The 21,762-nt window shown below is 46.5% G+C and overlaps 1 protein-coding gene and 1 long non-coding RNA gene across 3 annotated transcripts; one reads left to right on the top strand and one right to left on the bottom strand.

Annotated features, from left to right (window-relative positions):
* Positions 1-7,082: 7,082 nt before the first annotated feature.
* Positions 7,083-9,754, bottom strand: LOC139031065 (OTU domain-containing protein 5). Of its 2 annotated transcripts, XM_070455145.1 has the most exons (2): positions 9,371-9,754; positions 7,083-9,202 (listed from the first exon to the last, which is right to left on the bottom strand). In XM_070455145.1, exons 1-2 carry the CDS (start codon positions 9,720-9,722, stop codon positions 8,022-8,024), a joined length of 1,533 nt encoding a protein of 510 aa, XP_070311246.1. In that variant the 5' UTR covers positions 9,723-9,754; the 3' UTR covers positions 7,083-8,021. The 2 variants fall into 2 exon arrangements, with proteins under 2 accessions (XP_070311246.1, XP_070311245.1); XM_070455144.1 differs by having other exon boundaries at positions 7,083-9,754.
* On the top strand, positions 9,684-20,290 carry LOC110140407 (uncharacterized). The gene is made up of 6 exons (XR_011483495.1): positions 9,684-9,759; positions 12,814-12,943; positions 16,964-17,177; positions 18,322-18,496; positions 18,574-18,637; positions 19,241-20,290. It is a non-coding gene; the product is annotated as an uncharacterized lncRNA (long non-coding RNA).
* Positions 20,291-21,762: the final 1,472 nt, after the last annotated feature.

Here is a 21,762-nt window from a genome sequence, read left to right as displayed (position 1 = left end):
ATCACCAAGAACAAGGCTCAAATCAAAAGAGAATTTACTCTTGATTTTGGCTAACAAATGCAATGCTTTTTAATGTTATAAAGTTAAAGTAATACTTCTCCTCCCAACTATTAGGGCCAAAAATAAGAAGGGAGAGATGGAATGAGGACCAGAGGAGCTTTCCTGTGAATACAGCTGGTAAACTTTTGGGGATGGATTTTGTGACATTGAGGCTTACTGACTTGTGAAGTGTGTCCAGCTTCCTGCCAGACTTCTGGGTTGATTACAAATGGTTGAGCTCACCAGGTACTGAGTCGTTCCCTTTTGTTGTTTTTCAGTTGCTAAGTCAGATCCTACTCTTCACAACCCCATGGACTGTAGCCCACCAGGCTCCTCTGTCCATGGGATCTTCCAGGCAAGAATACTGGAGTGGGCTTCCATTTCCTTCTCCGGGGGATCTTCCCTACACAAGGATCGAACCCCTTTTTCCTGCATCCACTGCATTCGCAGATGGATTCTTTACCAATGATCCACCTGGGAAGTTCAGCTGCTCCCTTGAGGGGGGAATATAATCAGTATAAATAATTTGCACTTAAAGAGTGTCGCATTCTTTTGCCAGATTCTTTTGCCGTGGTAAAATTCCAGGTAAGAGCAGATTTTCTCTGCCAAGCCAGGGGCTTATCTTTGCTGCTCGTAGGGACCCAGGCAAACTTTGCTGGCTCAGGTGGTGGGTCTATGCCCCGCTGTCAGCGCCCTCACCTGGATGGCCACAGATGGGCTCCAGAGCTGACTCCCTGCCTGTGGAAATGTAGCCTCACTCTAGCTCAGCGTTCTTCAATAATGTTAGGCTATAAATCCATATTCAGAGCATAATTGTGTAAGTGTGTGCTTGAAATTAAAAGCCCACAAAATTATACTTAATCCTTTTGCTATTTTTGCGAGGGCTGCCATAACAAAATTCCACAAACTGGATGATTTATTTTTTTTTCCATTTATTTTTATTAGTTGGAGGCTAATTACTTTATAACATTGCAGTGGTTTTTGTCATACATTGAAATGAATTAGCCATGGATTTACATGTGTTCCCCATCCCGGTCCCCCCTCCCACCTCCCTCTCCACCCCATCCCTCTGGGTCTTCCCAGTGCACCAGGCCCGAGCACTTGTCTCATGCATCCAACCTGGGCTGGTGATCAAACTGGATGATTTAAACAACAGTTAATTTCTCACAGTTCTGGAGCCTGGAAGCTAAGATCAAGATGTTGACAAGGTTGGGTTCTTCTGAGGCCTCTCTCCTGGCTTGTAAGTGACTGCCTTCTAGCTGGTTCTTCACATGGTCTTCCCTCTGTATGTCTGTGTCCTAATCTCCTTCTCATAAGCATACCCACATATTGGATTAGGACACAATTGAATGGTCTCATGTTAACTTAATTACCACTTTAAAGACTCTATCTCCAGGACTTCCCTAGTGACTAAGGCTCTGAACCTTCACTGCTGGGGCATAGGATCTCTGGTCTGAAAGCTAAGACCCCACATGCTGCACAGCTGGAAAAAAAAGAAAAGAAAAGATTCTACTTTTCCAGTAGTCATGTACAGATGTGAGAGTTGGACCATAAAGAAGGTTGAGCATGAAGAATTGATGCTTTTGAACTGTGGTCTTGGAGAAGACTCTTGAGAGTCCCTTGGACTGCAAGGAGATCCAACCAGTCCATCCTAAAGGAGATCAGTCCTGGGTGTTCATTGGAAGGACTGATGCTGAAGCTGAAGCTCCAATACTTGGCCACCTGATGTAAAGAGCCAGCTCATTGGAAAAGACCCTAACACCGGGCAAGATTGAGGGCAAAAGGAGAAGGGGGTGAACAGAAGATGAGATGGTTAGATGGTATCATCAACTCAATGGACATGAATTTGAGTAAACTCTGGAAGATAGTGAAGGACAGTGAAGCCTGGTGTGCTGCAATCCACGGGGTCACTAAGAGCTGGACACGACTTAGGGACTAAACAACAATAACAATCTCTGAATATAGTCCTTTCTGAGGTACTGGGGGTTAGAACTTCAACACATGAACTTTGAAGGGACACAGTTCAGCTCATAACACTCTCTGCACGCATCCAGTACCATCAGTTATTTTCTATTCTGTTCTATTTTCCAAAAATACATAGTGAGATGCTCTAAAATTTGATTTCATGACCCACTAATGAGACACAAGCCAGAATTTGAAACACACCATTTAACACATTGGCATTACTCTGTGGTCTGATGACTGGCAAATAAAATCTTGAAAAGAAATCAGAAAGCACAAACCCCCAGATCCTAATGGAGATCCTTGCCTGTCTTCAGGGAGCAGTGAAAAGAGCAAAAGCTTTGGGTGAGTCACCTCCAAATAGAAGTCCCAGCTTTATCGCTCACCATGCAGTCTTCATCCAACCAGAGAGACCACTGGAACATTCAGGCTTTCTTTCTTCCTGATTTCATGAGTCCAAGATGGTGAACTCCGAGATCCTGATTCCAGAGTTAAATGTTGGCCCTGCTGTATCCTTTGATCTGCCCCAGAAACAATCACGCAGATTATCTGCAGAATGGGGCAGTACTTCATCAGGGGAAATTGCACTCCTCATCCACAAAAATTCCCCCATAAGTCAGAAACTTGGTTTTCTTCAGGTCTCCTTTATAGACATCCCTCTGCCCCATGCCTCAGAGAACTTGGTTTCCTGTTATATAAAGGAGTTCCTATAATTAGTCTTTCTAATTTGAATTATTTTTTAAAAGGATTGTTAACATCTTTACCTTTTTTTCAATTTAATTCCCAGTGAATTAATTCTAAGTGAATTTCTTTTGTGCATAATTAGTATTTTTTCTTTTGGAAAAAAAAGTCTTTAGGTATTAAAAAAAGACGAGCTGGTTATTAAATATGAATTTAAATTCTTGCCACCTACACCTCAATCTTCAGTGAAGTTTCTTGGGCCCTCCTCGACATCAAATAATCCTGCTCTCCAAGAAAGGCGGACAGGTGTGATGCATTAAAATGAAGCTCTGATATCTTCCTGGGAGAAGTTAGGTGCACAGGATACACCTGAACTGGAAACCTGAAGGTTAAGAGAAAAGGGCAATTCAGAGCCAAGTACCCAGAAAAAGCAATGTACACAAGAGAACCTAACAGGAAGCTCTCATTTGGATGGAAAAGAAATGTGGACTCCGTGGTGCCCTGAGCTGCTGGGACAGCAGATACTTTCATCAAAGCCCACAAAGGAGCATTTTCCACTTTCTGACTGAGGAAGTGAGGTGAAAGGTGCATTTGAGGAGAAGATGATGCCAGCACCATTTTTAAGAACAGAAAGGCTACCTGTGGTAGCTAAGATAGAAAGCATTTCTCAGCCACCTTTTGATTACATGTACCTTCCTTCTTCTCCATCTCCACCCACTTCTCTTCTCTACAGTTCCACTCCATTCTCTCATTCCACTACCCCATTTCTAACATTTCCTTTTCTTTCTTTCTTAAGTTTTCCATTTCCTTATCCTTTTTAAAGGCATCTTTAAGTGTTGCTACACTCCACCTAAGCCCTTAACCCTCAATCATACAGTTTCCCCCGTGATGTGGAATTTAAGGCATCAGAGACAGTTGACTTGGATTCCAGATTTTGTGGTACACATACTGCTGTGCTATGCTGCACATTGGTCCCTACTGTCTAAGAGCTTGCATCTCTAATAGACAATATGTAGTGGTCAGCTTTTGCTGAGTAACAAACAATCCCCCAAACTTCAGAGGCTTCTAGCATCAAACCTTTATTTCTCACTCCTGTTACAGGAGGGCTGCAGGTCAGCAGTGCCCTTGCTCCAGGTGGCAGGATGACTTCAGGTCAGCTTCATGTGCCATCTCACTCTGGGCCCCAGAAAGGAGGAACAGCCCCATGCCTCATGCAGTTCTCTTGCAGAGGGCAGGAGCATGAGCTGCTAAGCCAAACCACATAACTGCAACTAAAGCTCTGGTCTGAAGTGGCCTCAATCATGTTCACTCACATTCCATTAGCTATAACAAGTTGTACAGCTGAGTCTATCAGTGTGTTCCACCTCCAGGGAGGGAACAAATAGTTGTCACCAAAACTAAACCTACAAGAGTGTGGACATATGAACAAGCACAAGATTGGTGCCATGCAAGAGCAGACATCCAGTAGCTGATGATTAATGAATCAGTATTTCCACCAATCTGGGTAACTGTCTTCAAAATTAAGGTATTATGTTCTGGGTAACAAAAAAAAAAAAAAAGATTAATTGTGGTTATTGTAAAAAGTTTGGAAAGTATGGAAGTAAAAGAAAAAACAGTATATAAAAAATATTATTACCCAGAGACAATTTTAGTGCATCTCCTACAAGAATTTCCTCTAGAAGTGTGTGTGAGGGAGACAGGACAGTTAAACTGTGATTAAACTTTAGAGTGGGCCTCCCTTGTGGCTCAGCTGGTAAATCATCTGCAATGCGGGAGACCTGGGTTCGATCCTGGGTTGGGAAGATCCCCCGGAGAAGGGAAAGGCTACCCACTCCAGTATTCTGGCCTGGAGAATGCCATGGACAGTATAGTCTATGGGGTCACAAAGAGTTGGACATGACTGGGCAACTTTAGAGTATTATATCTCACTTTTCTTTATTACTACTGTGTGCCTTTCCTTTCATGTCAGTAAAAATCCATCATAAATCTCATGTTAAATAAATGTGCTATTTTTATAATGTAGAAACAGCTTGGGCTTCCCAGATGGCACCAGTGGTAAAGAACTCACCTGCCAATGCAGGAGTCATGAGACTCAGGTTTGATCCCTGAGTTGGGAAGATCCCCTGGAAGAGGGCATGACAACCCACTCCAGTATTCTTGCCTGGAGAATCCCAGGGACAGAGGAGCCTGGCAGGCTACAGTCCAAAGAGTCACGAAGAGTCAGACATGACTGAGCACACATGCAATGACTACCTATATTGAGCATTTTTTTTCAAGTGTTTATTTTCCATCCATTGATCTTTTGGGTGAAGTATCTGTTCACATTTTTTTGCCCACCCAAAAATAGTTTACTTCCTTATTAATGAATCTTGAACTTTCTTTATATATTCTGTATACAAGTTCTTTATCAAAAACATGATTTGAAAACATTGTCTTTCCAGTTGTGAACTGTTTCTTCATTCTCTTTCAGGGACTTCTGAAGAACAAAAAATTAGTAATTTTTTTAAAAATTGAGAGACTTCCCTGATGGTCCAGTGTTTAAGACTCCACACTTCCACTGCAGGGGGCACAGATTTGATCTCTGGTCAGGGAACTAATATCCCACACGTGTGAAACAAGTGTGAGGTGCAACAAGTGTGAGGTGATACCTCCTGTGGTTTTGATTTGCCCTCCCCTGATAGTTAGTAACATTGAGGTTTTTTTTCATCCACCTGTTGCACATTTGTCTTTTTTTGGAAAAATGTCTGTTCAAACCATTAGCCTATTGTTTGATCAGGTTATTAATTTTTTCAGTATTAAGTTATAGAAGTTCCTTATACATTTTGGAGATTATCCACATAGAAGATATATGCTTTGCAAATATTTTCTACAACTCCATGTATTGCCTTTTTACTTTGTTGATTGCTCCTTTTGCTGTGAAGAAACTTTTTAGCTTAATGTAGTCTTGTATGGTTTTGCTTTTATTGTCTGTGCTTTTGATATCATTTTCACAAAATCATTGTCAAGATCTATGTTATGATGTTATGTTTTCTTCTAGGAGTTTCAAAGCTTTAGATCTTATGGTTAAGTGTTTCATCCTAGTTGATTTTCTTATATTACATGTGAGTACATTTTTTTTTTTAATTCATCCAACATTTATTAGGGGTCTACTGTAAGCCTACAAGGCCCTAGAGGGGGTGCAGATACTAAGAGATACACAGGTTAAGTCAGGCATCATAGCCCTGCCCAAGAATTTGATGGTACAGTTACTGGAGAAGAAATAAAGACATATCTGTATATAAAGGTGAGAATGTAAATGGGGTCACACAGGGCTTCTCAGACGGAGACCCTCTACCCATCTTGAAAGACAAAGTTGGAGGCTTGGGACAGAGGAAGGGCAAATTCCAGGCAGAGGCCAAGGAAAAATGGACAGAGAGGCAAGATGAAGTACTCAGGGGCCAAATAGTGCAGAAACTTCAACTTCAGGATAATAAATAATACCTGCTAACATTAGAGCTCTCAGAATGTGCCAGGCACTGTGCCATCATACATTATGTTGACCATATACACTCTCTCAATGCTCACAACAGAGAGAGCGTGAGGTAGTAGATATTTATCACTCCTGTCCTATACATGGGACACTTGAAACTCAGAGAGCCTGCGACTTGACCAAAGCCACAGTTAGAAAAAGCCGGTTTTAAACCAACTCTCCAACACAGTGCTTAACCAGTGGATTCCACAGAGACACCTGCAGATAGCCACACCCTCATCTGCAGAGCTGGACATACATCCTTCCACAGGGACCCCATTATTGAGGGGCATTGAAGAAAAGAACTGAAAAACCTGGGGCCAGCCATCCTTCTTTGCCTTGGCTTTACCTCTACAAAAGTCAGGGACAGAAGTGTCAAGAGAACTGGGAACATGAATAAAAAAAGGTTTAGCTATTCCCCAATTTCTAAAACCCATTGTGCTTGTGTGGGGGGGTCCACCCTCTGGTCACTTCCACTAAACTCAGGTTGCTATGAAGCGACTGCTGTGCCTGTCCAAAGCATTTCCTCATCAAATACTCACAATGAAAGAGCAAACATATGGGGGCTAGAGGCAGGCAGAGAAGTTCGACATTCAGTACCTGCCATCAAGTTCAATTCTCTGCTTCCATCACACCCCAGGAAATAGGGTGGGCAGGCTACATCCTGTGACAATACTGAGGCAGGGGCAGTGGGCAAAGACAGAGCTTTCTTGGTGGTAACAGGTCCAAAGGCTGATTCAGTAAGCAGTGAATCAAGTATGAACAAACTCTGGGCATCCAGAGAGATCCCAATGGAGAGCATATAGCCCTTACAAGTCAAGCCAAGGTCTGTGCCATCACCGCCTCTGACCAAAGGCTCACCCACCCCCTGCCCCACACAGAACAGAGGCGCTCAGGGGAAACTGACATTTGGTTTTATTGTGCCAAGGACATTACAGATGGTGGATCTTGTTGACACCTGCAAGGCATGAGTGCCCCATCTGCTGAGGCTGCTCCCACCCCCCCACACTCAAATCCTGGGCGGCGGCCATGATCCTCAAAGGTGCCCCCCACCCTGAGATTCCAAAAAGACTGGTGGTGGTGGTGGAAGCATAAGGAATGCAGCGAGGTCAGAGTCTCGTCCAAAGCCCACTTGACACCTGCCCCCTCCTGCCCTCCCACCCCACCCTGGCTCATACTCTAGACCCTGCCCATCTCCACAGAGCTGGAGGCCAGGTACATCAACCACATCTTTGTGCCCCGTGGCCTACCTGCCTCCAAACCAGAGAGATGTCACCTTCATAGAGCCAATGCTGTTGTCTACATCACTGATTGATTTTATAAGATAAAAGTATATTTTAATAAAGAAAAAAACATTGAAGGCTCAGACATTTTAAGGGTACTGGGAAGGGGATTTTTTCCCACTTCTTCCTCCCACCTCCCTGGTATCATTTGTGAAGGTAGGGTGACAAGTTTCTGATCTTGGAATGGAGGGCAGGGAGACTTTGCTGTCTGAATGTCTCTCCTCAGGGGCTGCCTGGCTGCCAGTTGGTTTGTCTCTGTATGCCCCTCGCCTACCTTCAGCACCCTTGCCCAAGTCCCCTGTGGAATGCAGGGATGGTGCTGTGCAGGGGGAAACAGAGCACATCAGCTGGCGAAGAGACAGATGATGGTGGTGGTGGCAGCGATGAGAGGGTGCACAGGGGTGGGCCAGCCAGAGGGAAGTGGGGAGGAGCCAAAGAAGCGGAAAGAAGGAAGAAGGCAAGAGGGGAGAAAGCCAAAGAAGGTGGGGTGGCACCGGAGGGCAGGAGTGGTAGGGATTGGGAAATGGTCTCCAGTCTCTGGGTCTCCATCAACTCTTGTCTGGGGGTGGGTCTCTGTGCACTTTGTTTTTCTTCATACTGTCTAGGTATTCCTGTTGGGACACTGCCAGCACCGAGGCTAGGATCTCATCATCATCCCAGTCATTCAGACCAAAGGCGGAGGGGGACATCTGCTGAATGAGGGCCCGGCACTCCAGAGCAGGATAGAGGGACACGAGGGGGGAAGTAGCCCGGTCGGCCCCTGTCGAGAACTGGCTGCTTGTACCTGGTGCACAGGGTGAAGGAGGTTTGGCAAGAGCTAAGACAGTGCCTGGGGAAGGGGGCTTGATGCCCAGCTCAGCGTGCAGCTCAGGGTGCTCAGGTGACGACGCTGAACTCCGCTGCCTTGGGGACCGGCTGGTCCACTCCTCAAGACCACTGGAGGCTGCTGCTGTGGCAGAGCTGCATGTGGCACTGGCTTTCCGGGGCTGGCTGGGGCCACGGACTTGGCGAGCCTGTTTTTCTTGATCCCGCAGCCACTGCAAGTAGGATTCCCGGGCCACCTGCTCCTCAACGGCCTCATTTGTGGCCTCCCAATCTGTGGCCCGCTTCTTGTCTTCCAGCATCTGCTGTTCAATCCATGATTCCTCTGATGTTTTTATGGCATTCTTCATCAGGGACTGCTCTGCAAACCCTGGTTTGAAGGATGGCAGGCCCAGTCCCACGCCAATGGTGGCCTTGTTAGGATTCACCACTGAATTGTAGTGGCTATTCCTATGGTAGCTGACACGAATGGGTTCATCCTCATTTTGATGGATCCCATGGAATGTATTGATGGGTTCTGTGCTGTACTGGTACACGTCCACGGGCCGGTTGTACATCTCTGCCATGGCCTGCATCTCAATGTGGTTGCCATGGCAGTTGTTTTTCCGCTTCCGGTTGATGTAGGTGGTAAAGTCCTCTGTGACATAGTTGGAGAAGTAGTCAGCATTCTTCATCAGATAGTCCATGCAGTGCTTTCGAACAACCTCATGCATGTCCTGGTCTCCATATACCTGGTCAGCTACAGCCCGGAAGAGACAGGCACCATCCTCCTTCATCGGCTTGATGATGAAGCCCTTCTTGTCTCGCAAGGCCTTTTCAAACCAGTGCTCCTGCTGCTCGACGGTGGCGGGGTCCATGGCCTCTATGCGCGCTGCAGCCGCTTCATATTCATCCTCACTGTTGTAACCTGCGCCGACCTCCTCACGCTCAGGACTGCCCCCGCCAACCGCACCAACCCCGGGGGCCTGGCGCCGCCGCTTGCTGTGACCCGGCCCTGAGCGGCAGCCGCCCACACCCACGGCGCCGCCCACGCCCACCACCACACCCGCCGCGCCCACGCCCGTCGCGGCTGTACCCGACGCATCACCAGGACCGCCGCCGGGACCTCCAGGGCCCCCGCAAGGAGGTGGAGAGGCCTGCTGTGGCCGAGGGCCCGCCACGGCGCCCGGCGGCACGGCCAGCGCCCGGCGGTGAAGCGCACCCGGTGGCCCCGGGAGAGGGCCTTGAGGCGGTGGCGAAGCCCGAGGACGGGCCCCCACGACGCCCGAGTCACGGTCGCGGTCGCCGCCGCCCACACCCGGGCCGCCGCCGCCCACGCCTACACCCCCGCCGCGGCGAGGCGCCGGGGGCAGCGGTCCGGGCGGCGGCGGCTCGTTGGCGGGGTCGCCGTCGGGAGGCGGCGGCTTCTTTCTGGGGAGAATAGTCATGGCGGCACCGCCGAGTAGCCCCCAGCAAACCCGGCGCGTGAGTACATTTTCTTTCATTTGCATGTGGATATCCAGTTATTCCAACGATGTTGAAAAAACTAAAACATTCTTAATTTTGATGAAGTCTGACTTGACAATTTTCCTTTCATGGATCATATTTTAGGTGTTTTGTTCTTTTTTATTCTGTATTATATAATATTTCCTTATCCTGTAAATTTTTATTTACTTTATGATTACTTTGATAATGTAAATTACTTGGTTGATGTTCAGTGTGCAGTGTTAAATCATTCTTGCATTCTTTGCAAACCCCATTTAGTCACAATATATTATTCCTTTTACGTATTGTTGAATTCAGCTTGCTAAAACTTTTTCCTATTTTCTTGGTTTTTTATTGACATACAGCAATTTACATTATATTAGTTTCAAAGTGTATAATATAATGATTCAAAAATTTTATATAGGTTATATTCCTTTTAAAGTTATTATTTTAAAAATATATATATATAAATATATATATATATATAAATAATAAAGTTATTATAAAGTATTGGCTATATTCCCTGTGTTGTATAATATATCCTTGTAGCTTATTTATTTTATGATTGTACTTTGTACTTCTTAAACCCCTACCCCTACTTTGCCCCTCCCCACTTCCATCTCCCCAGTGGCAACTACTAGTTTGTTCTTTATATCTGTGAATCTGTTTCTTTTTTGTTACATTCACCAATTTGCTTTATTTTTTACACTCCACATATAAGTGATATCATACAGGGTTTGTCTTCCTCTCGCTGACATTTCGCTTAGTGTAGCACCCTCCAAGTGCATCCATGTAGCGGCAAACAGCATTATTTCATTCTTTTTATGGCTGAGTAATAGCCCATTGTATATCTGTACCACATCCTCTTTAACCATTCATCTGTTGATGAACACTTTGGTTGCTGCCATATCTTGGCAATTATAATAATGCTTCTATGAATGTTGGGATGCATGTATCTTTTCAAATGAGTGTTTTCAAGGGTTTTGTTTTTGTTTTTGGATATATACCCAAGAGTGGATTTGCTGGGTCATGTGGTAGTTCTTTTTTTAGTTTTTGGAGAAACTTTCATATTGTTTTCCAAAGTGGCTATTTCAATTTAATTCCCATGGACAGTGTATGAGAGTTCCCTGAAGGAAAGTTTTAAACTGGATATTAAATTTCATTAATAGACATATAGCTAATTACATACCTACTTCTTCCTGGATGAACTTCAGTATTTATCAGTGGTGTCCTTTTCATCAAAATTATCAAATATATTAGCATAAAATTATTCATAATATGTCCTTTAAATATCTATACCATCTGTAGTGATTTGGACCTCTTTCGTTCTTAATATTGGTATCTCTTTTTTTAAATAAAATTTTAATTTTAGAATAGTTTTAGATTTACAGAAAATTTATGAAGATAGTACAGAGATTTCCTATATGCCCCACCTACTGTCCCCTATTATTAACAACTTCCATTAGTATAATAAACTTGTCAATTAATGAACACATGTTGATACATCATTATTAGCTGAAGTCCATGCTTTATTCTGTATATTGTCACCCTGCTTATTTAACTTATATGCTGAGTACATCATACTAAATGCTGGGCTGGATGAAGCACAAGCTGGAATCAAGATTGCAGGGAGAAATACCAATAAATACCAGAAATATCAATAACCTCAGATATGCAGATGACACCACCCTTACAGCAGAAAGCAAAGAACTAAAGAGCCTCTTGATGAACGTGAAGGAGGAGAGCGAAACAGCTGGCTTAAAGCTCAGCATTTAGAAAACTAAGATCACGGCATCCAGTCCCATCACTTCATGGCAAATAGATGGGGAAACAGTGGAAACAGTGAGAGACTTTATTTCTGGGGGCTCCGAAATCACTGCAGATGGTGACTGCAGCTGTGAAATTAAAAGACACTGCTCCTTGGAAGAAAAACTATGACCAGCATAGACAGCATATTAAAAAGCAGACATTACTTTGCCAGTAAAGGTCTGTCTAGTCAAAGCTATGGTTTTTCCAGTAGTCATGTATGGATGTGAGAGTTGGACTATAAAGAGAGCTGAGCACTGAAGAACTGATGCTTTTGAACTGTGGTGTTGGAGAAGAGTCTTGAGAGTCCCTTGGACAGCAAGGAAATCCAACCAGTCCATCCTAAAGGAAATCAATCCTGACTATTCATTGGAAGGACTGATGTTGAAGCTGAAACTCCAATACTTTGGCCTGATGCGAAGAACTGATTCACTGGAAAAGATCCTAGTGCTGGGAAAGATTGGAGGCAGGAGGAGAAGGGGACAACAGAGGATGAGATGGTTGGATGGCATCACTGACTAGATGGACATGAGTTTGAGTAAGCTCTGGGAGTTGATGATGGACAGGAAGCCTGGAGTGCTGCAGTCCATGGGGTCGCAAAGTGTCAGACACAGCTGAGCGACTGAACTGAACTGAACTGATACTTTACTCAGTATAATAATTTTTTTTTAACTCATCATTTTTATGTTCCAAATTCCAACCAGGATATCACATTACATTTTGTCATCGTTGCTTCTTAGGCTCATCTTGCTGTGACAGTTTCTCAGAGTTTCCTTGCTTTTGATGACTTTAATACTTCTGCAGAGTGCTCACTAGGAAATTTTTAGAATGTACCTCAGTTTGAGTTTGAAGTTTGTCTGAAGTCTGTCTCTGATTGAACAGGGTTTATGGATTTGGGGAAGAAAATCCAGTGAGACAAAGTACCGTTCTTATCGCATTATATTGGATACACACCATCACTGTGACATCACTACTGATGCCGACTTTGACCACTGGCTAAGGTCACATGTGTCAGGACTCTCAACAAGTTAGCCTTATCTCCTCTATTTCCACAGCTTACTCTTTAGAAGAAAGCCTCTGCACGCTGCGAATTTAAGGAGTAGGTTGTTACGCTCCATCTCCTTGAGGATATAGTACGTACATAAATTTTTTGGAATTTTTTGGCACAGGAGATTTTTTTCCCTCATTTATTTATTCTACCACTTATTATATTAGTATGTACTCATGGATATTTATGTTATACTTTAGGTTATAACCCAATGTACATTCATCATCTTGTGCTCAGACTGTCCGGCTTTGGCCACTAGAAGCTTTGCTACGGTGCCCCTTTGACATGTCTCCACCATTGACGGGGTGGCAGTTGGAACAGGGATTTTTGGTAAGCACGTCCTTATGTTCTGGCACCACAAGATGCTCCAGGTTCATCTTGGATATTTCCTACCTCAGTCTTAAAAGCAGATATCTTTTTCCTCTTTATCAGTCTAATAATAGCAAATTAAGTTCAAAAGGGAAATATATCCAGACGTGGTTAATATGGAGGCTAAACAACATCAAGGACCTGAAACCATGCAGGGCCCTGTGGATCTCCCAAGCACTGAGACCCTTCTCTCCCCTCTTTCTTTAAGGCAAGACCAGCTTCCCCAACCTTCCCTGAGTTCCAAAGGCTGGATTCCAACATTTGCTAATCATGGGAGGAGCAGCCAAGAACTCTCCTGAGGCAAGATTAAAGAGACCAGAGAGGCTCATCAAGATTAGGAGACCCGGCCACCTGAGCTTTGTCACGTCTGACTCTTTGTGACCCCAGGGACTGCAACTCACTAGACTTCCCTGTCCTTCACCATCGCCCAGAGTTTGCCCAAACTCCCGTGCATTGAGTTGATAATGCCATCCAACCGTCTCCTCTTCTGAGATTAAGGGGCTGCAGACTGTTCACAGCCTCATCCTGTCAGAGACCCCACCTGTGACCCACTGTTACAAAAGCCCTCAGCAAGTTCTATGGGGTAGGGACACATGGGTTTTCCAGGCAGAAGCCCAGTGTGCCTCGCTTTGCCTGACAATAAAGCTATCCTTTTCTAAGTCACCCAAAACTCTTGGCTCATTACTGGTGCACAGAGAGGCCGAGCCTTCAGTAACAGACTTTAGGTGGGCTCCTCCGATGGTCCCAAAAAGGCTACCACGGCTCCAGGCATCGCCTCTTCACAATCCATACCAGAAGCTGAAGAAGGAGCATGCCCACTTCTTTCAAAAGCAAAAGAAAACTTCCCCTTGTGGCTCAGTCAGTAAAGAATCTGCCTGCAATACAGGAGACCTGGGTTCGATTCCTGGGAAGATCCCCTGGAGGAGGAAATAGTAATCCACTCCAGTATTCTTGCCTGGAGAATCCCAAGGACAGAGGAGCCTAGCCGGACTACAGTCCATGAGGTCACAAGAGTTGGACATGACTTAGTGATTAAACCACCACCACCAAGATCCCTACCAGATTTCTCCTCTGATCTCATTGGTCCAAATTGTGTCACACACTCATTCATTAACCAAACCCTGGAAAAAGTGAACAAGATTTCCATGTTCTGGATCTGGGGCCACTGCAAGGCCATCCAAATCTGAATAGCTTCACCATACTTTGGGGGGTAAATAAAAACGGGATTCTGTTCACACGGAATGGGGAAGGGGTTACCAGCTGTTTGTAGGTGGTTAACAGTGTCTACCATAGAAAGTAATGATAGATATCTCAGAAATGTCTCTGCACTGATAGAAGAGACATCAGTCAGTTGTTAGGATTTAGGCAGAAAGGGAAACCTGGCGAGCTGCAGTCCATGGGGTCGCAAAGAGTTGGACAGGGCTGAGCGACTGAACGACAACAGATGTATTGGGTTGGGGAGGGGTCATAGAGTCTTTACTGGGTGCGTTGAAAAGCCAGAGTGTTACAAAAAAGCACTCTTTCATCCTTTCTTTCCCTTTTCTTACATTGTCTCTGTCATTTTAACAACTGCCCTCCTCCACCCCTCCAAATGCTTTTATGAGTTTTCTTGCTTGAGGTCTTTTTTCTTCAAGTTTCTAAGTTACCAGCCTCCCTCTGGGCACCAAACAAAATGGTAAGAAAGCATCTGTAAAAGGCCCTCAGGATTACAATGAAGGAGTTCAGGTCTCTGCCCTCCGTCCTGGAATATTTCTGATCACTTGACAAAGGTACAATGAGAGTCAACAAAGGAGAAATTTCTTTATTCCAAACCAATAGTCATGAAGCATGTGGGCTTAATGTGGGCTCAAGGAAAGTAGGAAGTGGGTAGGAGGGAAAAAACTGGAAATATGACTCTGTCTTCAAGATTTACAACACATAAAAAAATTAGAGAACAAAGCCGTGTTTCCACTGGTGCCCAACACAACATATTACACTCCAGATACGTTCACCTCTCCTTCCTGTCTTCTCCTCATTGTGCTGATTATAGCGGTTAGCATGTGGTCAGCTAGAGGCAATGAAAACCTAGGGGTTACTTTTTTCACATATTAAGAAACCCAGAGGGAAAGCCTTGCTGCCCTTAGTTCAGCTCGTTAAGAACACAGCCCTTTCTACTCCGCCACTCTCCGTTGATGGGCTTTTTGTGTCTGCTGCTTCATGGTCACAAGATGGCTGCCACAGCACCTGGATTCAGGGCTACTTTCAAAGTCGGGGTGCAGTGAGGCAGCCAGATAGAGAGGGCTGATGTCCCTGCCTTCCATCAAGGGACTCAAAATACTTTTCACAAGCCTTCAACAGATTTTCCCTTTGTCTGACTAACCAACTTGGTCACAGGACCCTTTACTGGCTGTAGCAAAAATGAGTGCCTAGCAATTTTAACTTAACCATGATTGGTTTAAAACCAATCACAATTTATTCCTAAGAGCTGGGCACATTGCTACCCTCCAAAAATAAAGGGGGGGTGGGGCAGAGAAATGGCAGGTAACCAGGTCTGCCAAGCTCATCTACACATGTGCCTTACATCCTGTTCACCTCATCTGTAGAGGCTTCACTGACCTCCTCCTCTTACTTAGGATCAGTTCGTACTTCAAGACCCCAGCTGACTGCACTGCCTCTAGGACACACCTAGCACCTACAGCCCCGCCGCAAGAGGAGGGCCCAGCTGACCCAGGCCTCTAGCCCAGGGTTGTTCAGTCACTCAGTCACGTCTGGGCTTCCCTGTCCTTCACTATCTCCCGGGGTATTCATGTCCATTGAGTTGGTGATGCCATCCAACCGTCTCAACCTCTGTCGTCCCCTTCCCCTCCGGCCCCCAATCCTTCCCAGCATCAGGGTCTTTTCCAATGAGTCGACTCTTCACATCAGGTGACCAAAATATTGGAACTTTGGCTACAGCATCAGTCCTTCCAATAAATATTCAGGGTTAACTTTCTTTAGGATGGACTGGTTTGATCTCCTTGCTGTCCTAGGGACTCTCAAGAGTCTTCTCTAGCACCACAGTTCAGTGGAAGAGTCTGATTTCCTGGGTTTGAATTCCCAGTCAAGCCTCTTTCTAGTTTTGGCTTTTAGAAATTGCTTTGACCTTCCAGGAGTGAGGACATTTCAGTTTCCATATGGGTCCAAAGAACACGCATAGAGGGACTGGCCCAAAGCTGTCTTCAGTTTTCAAAAAATGACTGGGGCAGATGGCTGGATCATATCTACCTTCACAAAATCACTGAGAAGATTAAATGAGAGGACATATATGAAAAGGCTGAATGACTCCTTGCACATAGTAAATGTTTATTGTTCCTGCTACTGCTAAGTCGCTTCAGTCGTGTCCGACTCTATGCGAAACCATAGACGGCAGCCCACCAGGCTCCCCTGTCCCTGGGATTCTCCAAGCAAAAACACTGGAGTGGGTTGCCATTTCCTTCTCCATTCAATTCAGTTCAGTTCAGTCTCTCAGTCATGTCCGACTCTTTGCAACCCCATGGAATGCAGCATGCAGTCTGTCACCAACTCCTGGAGTTTACCCAAACTCATGTCCATCGAGTCAATGACGCCATCCAACCATCTCTTCCTCTGTTGTCCCCTTCTGCTCCCGCCTTCAATCTTTCCCAGCATCAGGGTCTTTTCAAATGAGTCAGTTCTTCACATCAGGTGGCCAAAGTATTGGAGTTTCAGCTTCAACATCAGTCCTTCCAATGAACACCCAGGACTGATCTCCTTCAGGATGGACTGGTTGGATCTCCTTGCAGTCCAAGGGACTCTCAAGAGTCCTCTCCAACACCGCAGTTCAAAAGCATCAGTTCTTCGGTGCTCAGCTTTCTTTATAGTCCAACTCTCACATCCATACACGACTACTGGAAAAACCATAGCCTTGACTAGATGAAACTTTGTTGGCAAAGTAATGTCTCTGCTTTTTAATATCCTATCACTATCCTGCTTCAAAATTTTCAGTTGCTTCAGTCACCCTTATGGAAAAGGATCAAGTCCAACCTGCTTATTCAATCTGGCCTCTGCTACCTTTGGGACTCAGCTGTTCTGCTTGTGGCTCCACTGACCCTGTCACTCACCAGCCCACCTGCTCCTCCCACCCATTCATCCCTGCCCTGATCCAGGATGTTCTTCCTCCTGGGACCATCCTCTCTGCTCCTCTTACAAGCCAGGCCAGGTAAGTTTCCCAGAGCGACGGGAAGTTGGAATATATGAGAACTCGCTCAGGGAAGACTTTTCGGAGCTGGCCAGCAAGAAAGCATCCTGTATCACTAAGACCACCTTACTTAGCATTTGACTAGTATGTGAGTATTTGTGGGAATTCCCTGGTAGCTCAGTTGGTAAAGAATCTGCCTGCAGTGCCAGAGACCTGGCTTCAATCCCTGGGTCGGGAAGATACCCTGGACAAGGAAATGGCAACCCACTCCGGTATACTTGCCTGGAAAATCCCATGGACAGAGGACCCTGGAGTGCTAAGTTCATGAGGTCATGAGAGTCAGACACAACTTAGCAGCTAAACCACAAGGCCCCAGACTACACTCCAGAGAAGTTCTGCGTCTGGGAAGGAATGGGAAGCAGGGCTGCAACTCAGACTGTGATACCCTGCACAGTGTGGAACTATTTATACAGAAGAACATGCTCCTCAAGGAACCAAGCCCTTAGAACTTTGAAAGACCCCACAATTACCCAGAATCTACAACGTGGGCAGTTACAGGTGCAATCTCCCGAGATTCCTCATTTAGTAATGAAGTATTTTCTTATATTCCTACATATATATGCAGGGCTTCCCTGAAAGCTCAGTTGGTAAAGAATCCACCTGCAATGCAGGAGACCCCGGTTCAATTCCTGGGTTGGGACAATCCACTGGAGAAGGGGCAGGCTACCCACTCCAGTATTCTTGGGCTTCCCTTGTGGCTCAGCTGGCAAAGAATTCACCTGCAATGTGGGAGACCTGTGTTAGATCCCTGGGTTGGGAGGATTCCCCTGGAGAGGGAAAGGCTACCCACTCCAGTATTCTGGCCTGGAGAATTCCATGGACTGTATAGTCCATGGGGTCGCAAAGAGTCAGACACGACTGAGCGACTTTCACCTTCACCATGTGTATATGCAAGGTTAACCTGTTCCCCTTTTCTTTCTTCCAGCTCCTTCTCACCCACTCCCTCTATCTCTGTCCAGGCCTGTGCCGCTGCCCATCCTCCCAGGCATCTTTCCTCTTCCTTGATGGTGGTCCTTACACCCTTCACACCGCACCGCCCCTTCACACCGCACCGCCCCTCCACGGTCCCCGTGCAAATGCTCAGATCCTGTTCCCACTCCTCCAGGCTCTGTACGTCGAGCCCCGCTACCTGCCTTCATTGTTCCTGCCTGCGGAGCCCAGACCCTTTCGTAACCCAGACGCCTTCACCTTCATGCTCAGACACCCTCACCGGCTCCCCAGCGACTTCGTTCGGTGCAGACGTCTCACGTGAACCTCTGGATTCTGCCGCCAGTGCCCAGGTGCCTTTCAGTCCATCTCTCACGTGGCCTCCACCTCCCCCCTTTTCCTTTATTTAGAAACATGTTATATATTCCAGAGTGCTCCTAAAAGATGTCCGAATTGATCCTACAGAGACCACACCTGTGAAACCACCATTTACGGTAAGACTCGAGGGGTACGTCGCGGCAGTTGGATGGCCACTCACCTCTCTGCTCCCCGCTCCCCCGCCCCCAATCACCCATTCCCCTCCTGACGCCAAGAGTTGACACTCTCCCGACATCTGCAGAACCATTCCCGTGAATTCTTTACAAGTTTGCACCTGTTCCTAAATGCCGTATTTATTGTGCTATGACTTTTGAATGACCTTTTTCTAAAATATAATTCATAAACCATGTAGTTGATCCATTTAAAGTGTACAGTTCAATGGTTTTAGTATATTTAAGTTAACCATTATCTCAACCTAATTTTAGGAAACTTTGTCATCCCAAAGAGAAGCCCTGCCCCCCAACCCTGGACTGCCCATAATCAACTTTCTATCCCTATAGATTTGCCTATTTTAGGCTATTTCATATGAAAGGAATTATGCTCATTTGCCCCCGCCCTCCTTTTTTTTCTTTTTTTTGCATGTGGGATCCTAGTTCCCCACCCAGGGATGAAACCTACGTCCCTGCGGTGGATGGGCGACCGCCAGGGAGGCCCCTCATTTGGCCTTTTGCACACTCTGCTCTCACAGAACTGGGCCCCTTTTCTCCCCTCTTTTGCAGAAGGAGCACTTCCTCGTTCTGTCTGGAGAGCCCTCCTGCCCACTGCTACCCAGCCAGGACTGTCAGTTTCTACAGGAGGCAACCCCAGACCTGTCTTCCGTGAAGCCATTCCTCTTTTCCACCCCACCCTGGGTGGTGCTTCCCTCATCAAACCCTCAAAATACTCTGGGAGTCCGTTTGTCTAGGAGGGCAGGGAGTCCAGTGTCTCCCCATCAGCCTGTCGGCCCTGGGAAGGCTGAGGGCCTTGCTGGCTCGGCTCTCTGTTGGTCCCCAGAGTCAGCTCCAAGCCTGGCACATGGCAGGTGTCCAGTGGGTGTGTTTGCAGAGAGAGTGAAGGACATGCGTGTCACTGTTAGATCATCATCGTATATGTTTGTGTGTATGTGTGCGCGCACAATCAGCTGTGTCCAACTCTCCATCCCCCATGGACTGCAGCCCGCCAGGTTCCTCTGTCCATGGGATTCTCCAGGCAAGAATACTGGAGTGGGTTGCCATGGCCTCCTCCAGGGGATCTTCCTGACCCAGGGATCAAACCTGTGTCTCTTGCATCTCCTGCAGTAGCAAGTGGGCTCTTTATCAGCAGGGCAGCCCAGATCATCATCATGCATGCGTATAACCAGTTCTCCAGAGAGACATTTGCAAGACACAATCATGAGTGATGTTTTCTTTCCCTGGCCTGCTCTGTGGTTGGCTCGTCTCCTGCTCCCAGATGAAATCTCAGGCAGTCCTGATGGCTTCCTGCTCACTCTCCAATGATGAATCCCCAATGTCCGCTGCACACAGGAGCCCAACCTCCATTTCAAAGTTAAAACTCCTGCCCAGCTCAGTTGAGCTCTCCTGGCCGGCACGTGGAAGCAAGCGGCTGCTTTCTTCACTCCTTCCCTCCCCTTGCTGGCTGCACTTTGACCTCTCCAAGGTCAGAATCGGGAGGAGGCAGACGTGGACAGCCACTGGCCATGGTCCCTGTGTGACACCAACTCTTTCTCCGAGCCTCTCTCCCGCTCCCGCACTCCCCACGCTTTGGTGGTTTAGTTGCTCAGTTGTGTCCGACTGTTGTGACCCCATGGACTGTAGCCCACCAGGCTTCTCTGTCCATGGGATTTCCCAGGCAAGAATACTGGAGTGGGTTGCCATTTCCTCCTCCAGGGGATCTTCCCGACCCAGGGAGCGAACTCAGGTCTCTTACATTGCAGGCAAATTCTTTACCAGCTGAGATATGAGGGAAGCCCCCACACCCCCCATACCGGAGGTATTTCCTGCCTGTCATGCCCTCACCTCAGGCAAAAGCATCTCATCTAGTTCTTCACCTAAGAGCCCTTCCTGGTCTCTGGAAACGTAGCAGTACCTCTCGATGCCCCTGCTGCTCTTAGAATTCTCCAGCACAGTCCCACAGGGGTCTCTCTCATGTGGCTCACCCCTGCTCTGCATAAACTTGCATTTTTGTCTCATGGTCATTGGAAGGGCAGGCACACAGCCGTATTCTCTGTGGCTTCAGCCAGCCCCTTACCTGTGAGAATCCGTATGCCCGAATCTGACTCTGGTCCCTGAGTTAACTAAGTTCCCTGGGCTGCAAACAACCTCTCCAAAAGGCATCACTGAAACTACCCTCATAGACGGAGGAAAGAAGATAGCACCCTACCCTCCCTCCGTGGAGAGAGAAAGCTTATTACACAAGACCTATTTCTCTTCTACAAAACCTTCTCTGTAATCTCCAGCCCCTCTCAGTCTTGCTGATGTTTTGTTTAGGCTGCAACTTGACTATACAACAAAGGTCCATCTAGTCAAAGCTATGGTTTTTCCAGTAGTCATATATGAATATGAGAGATGGACTATAAAAACGGTTGAGCACCAAAGAATAGATACCTTTGAGCTATGGTGCTCAAGAAGACTCTTGAGAGTCCCTTGGACAGCCAGGAGATCAAACCAGTCGATCCTAAAGGAAATAAGTCCTAAAAATTCACTGGAAGAACTGATGCTGAAGCTGAAGAGCCAATGCTTTGGCCACCTGATGCAAAGAGCTGACTCATTGGAAAAGACCCTGATGCTGGGTAAGACTGAAGGCTGGAGGAGAAGGGGATGACAGAGGCTGAGATGGTTGAATGGTATCACCAACTCAGTGGGCATGAATTTGAGCAAACTCCAGAAAATAGTGTAGGACAGGGAAGCCTTGTGTGCTGCAATCCATGGGGTCACAGAGTCAGATGTGACTGATCGATTGAACAACAATAGGTCATCAGCTGAAGGGTTCAAAGCTCGTTTCCAATGACGTCCTTGGCTGTCCTGCCTGGAAACCATACACCTCACTTTGGAGTGTGATTGTTCTCACCACATACTAACTTGGGACCTTGGTCACAAATGAGACTTTTGGGGGGCAGCTGTGTAGGGTCTTAGTTGCAGCATGTAGGTCGCACTCAGCACTCAGGTTTAGTTGCCCCGTGGCAGGTGGGATTTTTGTTCCCCAACCAGGGATTGAACCCAAGTCCCCTGAATTGGAAGGTGGGTTCTTAACCACTGGACCACCA

The sequence above is a fragment of the Odocoileus virginianus genome, chromosome 25 (genome assembly GCF_023699985.2).
Source record: "Odocoileus virginianus isolate 20LAN1187 ecotype Illinois chromosome 25, Ovbor_1.2, whole genome shotgun sequence".
Taxonomy (NCBI): domain Eukaryota; kingdom Metazoa; phylum Chordata; class Mammalia; order Artiodactyla; family Cervidae; genus Odocoileus; species Odocoileus virginianus.
Note: the sequence above shows the minus strand (reverse complement) of the source record. Positions and strands in the feature narration are given on the sequence as shown.

Excerpts from the sequence above, each read along its gene's own strand:
- LOC139031065 (XM_070455144.1), bottom strand. The coding sequence starts at position 9,722 with ATGACTATTCTCCCCAGAAAGAAGCCGCCGCCTCCCGACGGCGACCCC.